The 10,864-nt window shown below is 42.7% G+C and overlaps 1 protein-coding gene across 1 annotated transcript in view; it reads left to right on the top strand.

Annotated features, from left to right (window-relative positions):
- The window catches only part of ISCA1 (iron-sulfur cluster assembly 1), a 114,179-nt gene extending 103,646 nt beyond the window's left edge, over positions 1-10,533 (top strand). The window contains exon 5 of the mRNA XM_011945885.1: positions 10,044-10,533. Coding sequence (XP_011801275.1) covers positions 10,044-10,184 — 141 coding nt within the window. The 3' untranslated portion in view covers positions 10,185-10,533. The remainder of the gene's footprint in view (positions 1-10,043) is intronic.
- The last annotated feature ends 331 nt before the right edge of the window (positions 10,534-10,864 follow it).

Raw genomic sequence — 10,864 nt, forward strand, 5'->3', positions numbered from 1 at the left:
GGATCAGTGATTGTCTCAAGGTAATGAGTAGAATTCTGGTCTTTTACATTTTCCTCTTTCTTTTTTTTTTTTTTTTTTTTTTTTTTTTTTTTTTGAGACAGAGTCTCGCTCTGTCACCCAGGCTAGAGTGCAGTGGCGTGATCGTGGCTCACTGCAACCCCTGCCTCCTGGGTTCAAGCGATTCTTCTGCCTCAGCCTCCTGGGTAGCTGGGATTACAGGCATGCGACACCACGCCTGGCTAATTTTTGTATTTTTAGTAGAGATGGGGTTTCACCATCTTAGCCAGGCTGGTCTCAAACTCCTGACTTCAAGTGATCTGCCTGCCTCAGCCTCCAAAAGTGCTGGGATTACAGGCGTGAGCCACCGTGCCCGGCTGAGATTACTTCTTTTTCTCATTTCTCTTCCTTGCCTAATTTTTCTGGCTAGAGCCTCAATTACAAGGCTGAAAAGAAGTAGCAATTGCAGATATCCTTGTCTTCAATTCCATCCAGCTTGCTGTGAATGCCATTATTTCATTCCTTTTTATGGCTGAATAGTATTCCATGGCATACATATACCACGATATCCACTCATTGATTGACGGGCATTTGGACTGGTTGCATATTTTCATAATTAAAATAAACATGGGTAAATTCACTATCAAAATAAAATAGAATAAAGATTAATGTACAAACTCAAAACCCACAGAAGGAAACAGATAAATCAAAATTTTAATTTATTTTTATTTATTTATTTATTTTTGAGACGGAGTTTCATTCTTGTTGCCTAGGCTGGGGTGAAATGGCCTGATTTCGGCTCACTGTAACCTCCACCTCCCAGGGTCAAGCAATTCTTCTGCCTCAGTCTCCCGAGTAGCAGGGATTACAGGCATGTGCCACCATGCCCAGCTAATTTTGTATTTTTAGTAGAGAGGGGGTTTCACCATGTTAGTCAGGCTGGTCTCGAACTCCAGACCTCAGGTGATCCTCCCACCTTGGCCTCCCAAAGTGTTGGGATTACAGGCATGAACCACTGCACCCAGCAACCAAAATTTTTTAAATATACAACCTTTCAACTTATTAAGAATATATTTTGTCTTTATAGGGATCAAATTTTGCCCTGATAAAAAGAAAAGAAACATTAAAATGTTGCCAACTGAATAAAAACCAATACTGATATGGTTAGAAACATTAGTTTTAGATTTAAAATCCTGGATTTAAGTCTTAGCTTCATCACTACAACTGTATGATGTTGGCCAAGTTATTAAATTTCTCTGAGCTACACGTCAAGTATAAGAAAATTTAAATAGCAAGAGAAGTCTAAACAAAATGCTTGCTTTGTCATTTGCCTTTGTATGTCCTTGGACAAGTTACTAAATTTCCCCATGCCTCAGTTTCCTCCTCTGCAAAAAATGGAGGTTGACAACCTTCTAAGTTTTTGTTCAGGATTAAATGAGTTAACACATGTGAAGCATTTAGAGCAATTCCAATCCCATGGTAAGCCCTTCCATAAGTGCTATTGTTCCCTCTTTACTAGGTAACTACCAAATCTTAAATGAGTTTATAAATATCAAGTGCTTCGCACAGTACCTAGCACACCAACTCATGATACCTTTCATGATTACCCATCAATCCAGGATTCAGTGTTGTTGGTTTTGGTGGTGGTGTTTTTGTGGCAGAGTTTCAGTCTGTCACCCAGGCTGGAGTACAGTGGCATGATCTCTGCTCAATGAAGCTTTCACTTCCTGAGTTCAAGTGATTCTCCTGCCTCAGCCTCCCGAGTAGCTGGAATTAGAGGTGCACACCACCATGCCCAGCTAATTTTTTGTATTTTTAGTAGAGATGGGGTTTTGCCATGTTGGCCAGGCTATTTTCAAACTCCTGACCTCAGGTGATCCACCCGCCTCGGCCTCACAAAGGGTTGGGATTACAGGCATGAGCCACCACGCCCGGCCCAGGATTCAGTTTTGATGTTGACGTTGTTGAAAGCTGAGCAACTCCTTCAACAGGTTGAAGGACCACCAATCTGCTGATCAAGCAAGACCATGGTGGCTACCAGCACAGTCATAGCAGTGTCTCAAGGGTAAGGCTTCTGAGGTTTGGTATAAGGTAGGTCCTTCAATACGAGTGTGGGACCTGACCAAGCGTAGGCGAGATTTGTACTTTAGTAGGTGCAGAGAGGGCGGGGCGTGGTGTCTCATGCCTGTAATTCTAGCACTTTGGGAGACTGAGGCCCGTGGATCACCTGAGGTCGGGAGTTTGAGACCAGCCTGGCCAACATGGCAAAAACTTGTCTCTACTAAAAATGCAAAAATTAGCTGGGTGTGGTGGCGGGTGCCTGTAATCCCAGCTACTCGGGAGGCTGAGGCAGGTGAATCACTTGAAGCTGGGAGGTGGAGGTTGCAGTGAGCCGATACCATGCCACTGCACCGCAGCTTAGGCAGCAGAGTGAGACTCCGTCTTAAAAAAAAAAAAAAAAAAATTCAGAGAAGAGATTTTGGTTTTGAACTGAGCCTTAAGGAACAAAGAGTTGTTTGATAAGCCCAGTTGATCAAACTGCTTTTCTTAAAGGGAGCTATTAACCCTGATGATAAGAGATAGTTGAGTACATAGTTCAGATAAATGGGTTTCCAGGAAGTTTTTGGCATAAACCATAAAGTCATTTGCAATGTTATCTTCCTGGGCAAGAATTTCCTGGAAGAATAAAGTCATGTTAATATTGACAGTCTCAGCCTGGCCCGGTGGCTCACATCTGTAATTCCAGCACTTTGGGAGGCCTAGGCGGGCGGATCCCTTGAGATCAGGAGTTTGAGATCAGCCTGGCCAACATGGCGAATCCGTCTCTACTAAAAATACCAAAAAAAAAAAAAAAAAAAATTAGCCAGGCGTGGTGGCTGTGATCCCAGCTGCTACTTGGAAGGCTGAGGCACTACAATCGCTTGAACTGAGGAAGGGGAGGTTGCAGTGAACCGAGATCGCTCCACTGCACTCCAGCCTGAGCAATAGAGCGAGACTCCAAAAAAAAAAAAAAAAAAATTAGCCAGGCGTGGTGGCTGTGATCCCAGCTGCTACTTGGAAGGCTGAGGCACTACAATCACTTGAACTGAGGAAGGGGAGGTTGCAGTGAACCGAGATCGCTCCACTGCACTCCAGCCTGAGCAATAGAGCGAGACTCCATAAAAAATAAATAAATATATATGTGTGTGTGTGTGTGTGTGTGTGTGTAAACAGTCTCTGTTCTTAATTAAGCTGTGTGACTGTGAATGGTTTCGGATTAGTGTCCTTTAGTGCCATTGTTCTTAATCAGACAAGCCTTTCTAGAACTTATGAAAGCAGGAAAGCCAATGAAATTGAACTTGCATACAGGGACAGGCATTTGGAGCTGATCTTGCCTTCAGAGACCAGACCTAAACAAAAAGAAGACAGATGAAAGTCTTCATATATCTCAAAGAAAACCTGTTGTATTTGTCCAGAAATATGTCTGTGAGATTTAATAAAGCTAGCAGTTAAAGTGATAAAACATTGATTGTAGTTTATGACAGTGCAGATGCCAAGCACCATTGAGATAGATGTCCCTGGGGCCTCTAGTTGCAAGTGAGCTCACGTACCTGGGTGTGAGAGCTGGCCCAGGAACCGCGTGGCCACAACATGGTTGAGGCTTCAACAGAAGCTGCAGTGATACGCCTTTCTCACAGCTATCGCTGTTGCCTGTTCCTCTTCCCACTCTGCCTAACCTAAAATACATTTTCTCCTTGAGCCATCCTTGCTGCAGGGAAGCGTCTTGTCAACACTGCAGTTTGCCTTCATTTGTGAAATTCTAGAATTCTAGTTGGTTTCTTTTTTTTCCCCACTGCTCCTTCCATAGTGAGCTAAGTCAGTTCCTGATCGTGCATTTCTCTTTTTTTATATATAAGTAAACATTTATTAGACAAAGCCATTAGTAAGCAGTGGAGAAACAGTTTGTATAATCTGTCTGGTACACTCAGTACACTCAGTTCTGTATTCCTCTAGACGCTGCAACCATACCTTGCAAAAATGGTTCTCTTTAGGGAGATGTAACAACATCCTAAAAGCATAATTGCATAATTGCTTACTTTATAGTCAGCATCAGGCAATTAAAAAATCTTCAAAATCAGTTTCAGACTTGTTAACTCTAAGAGCCATTCTGAAAGGTAGGAGGATTAATACGAGTTTACCAGATGTTTTTTCTCTTTTTTTTGTGACAGAGTCTTGCTGTCTCCCAGGCTAGAGTACAGTGGCATGATCTTGGCTCATGGCAACCTCCACGTCCCAATTCAAGTGATTCTCCTGCCTCAGCCTCCTGAGTAGCTGGGATTATAGGTGTGTGCCAATTTTTAGTAGAGATGAGGTTTCACCATGTTGGCCAGGCTCAAACTCCTGACCTCAGGTGATTCACCCACCTCGGCCTCCCAGAGTGCTAGGATTACAGGCATGAGCCACTGCACCCAGAGAGTTTACCACATATTATGCCCTGTTTATAAGGGAGGGAATATCTTCAAAATATTTAAGACAGTTCACATATTATATTGAATGCCGCTAATTTCAATGACAAGAGTCCATTTCTAATATTCCTCATGTAAAGCCTTTAGGGCTAACAGGGATAGCTTCTCAAATACTTACAGTAGCTGCTGTGGGAGTGTGGCCTTTCTGATTAAATACTAGCTGATAACCTCTAGAATGCAAATTCTTCTTAAATAAAATTTCAATTTAAATAACAAATGAGATTGTAAGCTCCACGAAGGCCAGAATTTTTGTCTGTTTGGTTCATTGTAGCATCTAAAATAATGCCTAGTGAATAGTGAGGGCACAAATATTTGTTGAATGAGTAAATATCACCCTGATTTTGCTGAAGTATTTAAGCAAGTTAGAGACATTATAAAAATAAATGTTTTGGGATGAACGCGGTGGCTCAAGCCTGTAATCCCAGCACTTTGGGAGGCCGAGGCAGGAAGATCACGAGGTCAGGAGATGGAGACCACCGTGGCTAATACAGTAAACCCCATCTCTATTAAAAATGCAAAAAATTAGCTGGGCGTGGTGGTGGGTGCCTATACTCCCAGCTGCTTGGGAAGCTGAGGCCGGAGAATGGTGTGAACCTGGGAGGCAGAGCTTGCAGTAAGCCAAGATCGCACCACTGCACTCTAGCCTGGGCAACAGAGTGAGACTCTGTCTCAAAAATAATAACTAAAATAAAATAAAATAAATGTTTTGGCCACAAGCATACTTACTGTAACAGTAATAAAAAAATAGGTTTGAACTACATAATCCTTAATTTTAGGGGGCTCAAGAGTTTAAAAGAAAGGGGGACATATCCAAGTAAGAGAGCATGCTAGCTTTCCAATAGCTGGATGTTATCTACTTTTCCTAAGACTATATCAACCTGTTGACCATGGCCTGTCTTTTCATAAGAGTCCCACTTAATCTAAAAATTAGACTGGAACTTAGAGCCAATAAATACATTCTGGGTCTGCATTTCCTGTACATCTTTTGTATATAGCCTCCATGCCTTCTAAGAACACTTTGTTCCTTCTCTCAAAATCCTTCCCCACTTTTAAATAATTTACTTTTGAATTCATAAAAACCTCACCTTATTAATCATCATATTATTGCATCATATTAAACCCTGATCAGCCCTTAAAATGCTAAAGAAAAGACATTACTATCTTTCTTAATGAATACACAAAACCTTTCAGTACAAATACTTTTATATTCGGCCCCTGTAAAACCATCAGATGTTGGAAAAGTTTTTAAATATAAACCAAAGGGTCTAGTTTTAACAACTTAGCTCTGAGTGGGTGAAATCCTACCCATTTCATAGAGTAACAACGTATATTAGTCTATTATGCTGCTATAAAGAACTGCCTGAGACTGGGTAATTCATAAAGAAAAGAGATTGAATTGACTCACAATTCTGCAGGGCTGGGTGAGGCCTCAGGAAACTTACAATCATGGTGGAAGGGCACACAAACATGTCCTTGTTCACGTGGCAGCAGGAAGGAGAAGAATGAGAGACAAGCAAAGGGGGAAGCCCCCAATAAAACCATCAGATCTCATGAAGCTCATTCCCTATCATGTGAACAATGACCTCCACCTGGTCCCACCCTTGACACGTGGAGATTATTACAATTCAAAATGAGATTTTGGATGGGGACACAGCCAAACCATATCACAACGTAAAATAAAAGGAGGGTCATTTGGAGCTTTGAAATTCTTCTCCTGACAGTCCTATCTTCTTTACTCAAGAAGTATGTAGTCATTTTCAGAATTTGCTCCAGGACCAACTTCTTAATTTAGATGTCAGCAAATCAGTGATGGCAAAAGGTACGCAAAGAAAAAAAACCACATCAAAAAGGATGCGGAGCCAGATGTTGCAGAAAGTCAGGGACCCCGAACGGAGGGATCGGCGGGAGCCATGGCAGAAGAACATAAATTGTGAAGATTTCATGGACATTTATCACTTCCCCAATCAATACTCTTATAATTTCCTATACCTGTCTTTACTTTAATCTCTTAATCCCATCGTCTTCGTAAACTGACGATGTGTGTCGCCTCACAACCCTGTGATGATTGCGTTAACTGCACAAATTGTGTATAAAACATGTGTGTCTGAACAATATGAAATCCAGGCACCCTGAAAAAGAACAGAAAACAGCGATATTCAGGGAACAAGGGAGATAACCATAAGGTCTGACTGCCTGTGGGGCTGGGCAGAACAGAGTCACATTTTTCTTGTTGCAGAAAACGAGTAGGAGAAATATCACTGAATTCTTTTCCCAGTAAGGAATAACCCTGGGAAGGGAATGCATTCCCAGGGGAGGCTTATGCACGGTCACTCTGTGGGTGTCTGTCTTATGCAGTTGAAGATAAGGGATGAAATACACCCTGGTCTCCTGCAGCACCCTCAGGCTTGCCAGGATTAGGAAATTCCAGCCTGGAATTTCAAGACCGGTTCTCTGCTCTTGAACCCTCTTTCCTGTTAAGATGTTTATCAATGACAATGCATGCACAGTGGGACATAGAACATCGTCAGTAATTCTAATTTCGCCCTGGCCTTGTGACCTTGCCCTGCCCTTCTGTCCTTGTGATCTTTTATTGCCCCTAAAGCATGTGATCTCTGTGACCCACTCCCTATTCGTACACCCCTCCCCTTTTGAAATCCCTAGTAAAAACTTGCTGGTTTTGCGGCTCAGGGGTCATCACAGAACCTGCTGACATGTAATGTCACCTCCGGAGGCCCAGCTGTAAAATTTCTCTCTTTTGTACTCTTTCTCTTTATTTCCCAGACCAGCGGACACTTAGGGAAAATAGAAAAGAACCTACATTGAAATACTGGGGGCTGGTTCCCCCAATAGCTAGAGATCCAATCAGCGGAGGTGTTTGGGAAGCCCATTTGCCCCAGACTGAGGCTGCACATTGAGGTTCTGCTGCTATCTCCCAGGGTTGTTCAAGCCTTGCCACTTCCAGGGACCATCTCAACAATCTGCAACCGGTGTGGCCACCTTCATCTCACTCCTGCAGCTTCGTTGCAACCTTAGTCTCTCTCTTATTTTGATGAATGTCAGCATTTGCTGTTTTCTTCTCCATCCAAATACAAAGCTGTTCACTTCTTCTCCTGGTCTCATTTTCCATGCTTGCTCAGCTTTCTCCTTTGTTGGATTTTCCCTACTGTCCTCAATAACCATAGATGTATATACAACGGACACCTATGTATCTGATGGCTGGAAACTGCAGAGTACTAATATTTGTAAACATTGATAAAAGCTCACTTTATTTTGAGGGGAAAGTTTCCATCAGTTCAAGGAGGAATCACATTGGTGAGCCCTTTTTATAATGTGGATTTAAGTGAAGTTCCTACACAAAAATAGGTGCTTTCTACTGAGACATTAAGCATGCAGTGTAATTGGTATATTTTGAAAGGCCATCTTTGTTATGGACAGGCATGGCTCTGCAGAGATTACTGGGTTGTTTAGCAATTTGGAGGGTGGGCCAGAGAATAGCAGAATGAGAGAGGGGGACTCCTAAGGAAGAAGGAGAGGTGCTGGCCCCAGCATTGCAGTAGCAGGAAAAGGGAAGAAGGGATAAGTACCCCTGAAGAGACATGGCCCATGGACTTCAAGAGCTAGGATATCTGATATCCAGTGTCAAACTTTTCTATTTTTAGTTTGTGAGTGGAGTTGGTTATAGCTAACAATGTTGTATTCTCGGTACCCTAGGGGAAAAAGAGAAATAAAGGCCTGTGCCCCTACTTTCGAAGGAAGCAAACGCATTGTATCAGCGAGACAGCCACAGTATCGGTAAGGATTAGATTTACTTCCAGGTGAAAGGTAATGGAATATGAGAACATTTAAATAATGTAAACAAGGTCCAAAGTCAAGCAGCCAAGGACTGGTGTGGGGGCTCCATGACCATCAGGAACCTGGGGTCCTTTTATTCTGTTGCTCCCCCATCTTCAACATGTCACATCCACCTATGGTCCAAAATGACTGCCTGACTGACAGCTGCCAGGTCACATTCTCAGGAAGGAGGAAGGCGGTGAAGAAGGTTATGCCCCCATGTTTGAGGGATAGCTCCTCAAGCACCATGTGGTATCTCCATATCTAATTGACTAGAACATACTCCCATGACCTCACCTAGCTGCAACAGAGACTGGGAGATGTAATTTTTATTTTGGATGCCCACATGTTCAATTAAAAACCAGAAAAACCAGAAGTTCTATTAGTAAAGAAGGGAAGACTGATGTCAGCACTGTGGTATACATAGTAATCTCCCTCCCCCAGGATGTTCATGCCCTAATCCCAGGACCTGTGAATATGTTATTTTACATGGCAAAAGGGACTTTGGAGGAGTGATTAAAATATGTATCTTGAGATAGGGAGATTTTCTCATATTTTCTGGAGGACCCAATATCATCACATGAACCCTTAAAAGCAGAGAATGCTTCCTGGCTGTAGTCAGAGGGAGACATGATGACGGAAGGAAGGAACAAAAAAATGCAACACTGCTGGCTTTAGCAAATGGAAGGGGGCCCTGAGCCAAGGCATGCAGGTGCCCTCTAGAAGCTGGAGGAGGTGAAAAACCGGATTCTTTCCTAGAGGCTTCAGAAGGAATATAGCCTTGCTGACACCTTGATTTGAGCCCAATGAAACCCATGTCAGACTTCTGACCTACAGAATTGTAAGATAATAAATTTGTGTTGCTCTAATCCACTAAACATGTGGTAATTTATTATAGCAGCATAGGAAACTAAATCAGGCACATGACCTGCATTCAGAGTCTCTGCTATAGCTATGCAGGCATCAGCGTGATCCAGGGATTGCCAGAGGTGTCAGAAACCCAGAGCACGCATCCACAGCAAGAAGTGGAAAACAACAAACAAATGAATGTATAGAAATTCACAGACTCACCAGGATCCTTAGAAGTGATCCCAGGCTTTCTGAAGAATGAGGCCTGCACTGTTACTATTTAAGTATTAAAGGAAAGAATGATTCTCCCTTCTTGCATAATGCAAAGCTAGTTATATTACCCCCTCTCACCCTCAAAATCTGTATTCTTAGGGAAGTGTGGCAGGAAAGAGATGATAACTATCTAAAGAACTTGGGTGGTGTGGTGGGAAGCTAAGGTTAAAGGACCAGATTTCATCCATCCATTCATTCATTCATCCAGTACCTACAGAGTATTTATAAAGTCTGGAAACAGATTTTACAAGTTGCAGATGTCCTTGATGACACTATGCACATTTGTCTATGTGTTCAGACTTGGTGGACATCTTGCTGCGTGCCCAAGAAAGCAGAGAAGCAGAGAGATGGGGGCCTGCCTGCAAGGAGCTTACAGTCTACCAGGAAGGCAAATAACTAAGTGATGGCTCTAGAGAGGGAGGAGCTTCACATGATGGATGCACGCTCACTAGTTCAGATCTTGGCTCAGCACTTACTATAGTCTGACCTTGAGCAATTTTTTTTTTTTTTTTAAACAGAGTCTTGCTCTGTCACCCAGGCTGGAATGCAGTGGTGCGATCTCGGCTCACTGCAACCTCCACCTCCCAGATTCAAGCAATTCCCTGCCTCAGCCTCCTGGGTAGCTGGGATTACAGGCGCCCGCCACCATGCCTGGCTAATTTTTGTATTTTTAGTAGAGATGGGTTTCACCATCTTGGCCAGGCTAGTCTTGAACTCCTGACCTCATGATCCACCTGCCTCGGCCTCCCAAAGTGGTAGGATTACAGGCGTAAGCCACCGCGCTTGGCCGACCTTGAGCAAATTAATTCTCTTTGCCTTTATTATAGAAAACAACTTCTAGAATTGTTGCTAGGATTAAATGAGTTAACACATACATAGAACAATTCCTAGCACATAATAAGTAGCTAAATACTTATCAGTTACTACTATAATTTGTGCCAGCCATGTGATCTGGAGCCTAGGCTTCATTTCCTCATACTAGTAGCCTACAATACCTCACAGGATCTGCCAGGTCAGATGCAATAATAGGTGTAAAAGATATATATGTACTGTTAAGGTACATTATAAAATGTATAGTGTCATCACCATGGATTTATTTACTTCTAACATTGATTGTTTACTGTCCCTACAGGTAAGCTTACAATGTAGGAATCTTTTTGTCTTCTGTCACTGATGCATCCCGACCTCCAAAAACAGTGCCTGGTACATAAAGCACTCAGTAGAGACTTGTTGAATTTCTTGAATGAATCAATAAATTAATGAACGGATAAATAAGTGATCCTGGGAGTTTGAGGCAGCTCAGATGGCCATAACAAAATACCACAGATTAGGTGGCTTAAGAAACAGAAATTTGGCCGGGCGTGGTGGCTCAAGCCTGTAATCCCAGCACTTTGGGAGGCCGAGACGGG

This window comes from Colobus angolensis, unplaced genomic scaffold (genome assembly GCF_000951035.1).
Source record: "Colobus angolensis palliatus isolate OR3802 unplaced genomic scaffold, Cang.pa_1.0 Scaffold246, whole genome shotgun sequence".
NCBI lineage: Eukaryota > Metazoa > Chordata > Mammalia > Primates > Cercopithecidae > Colobus > Colobus angolensis.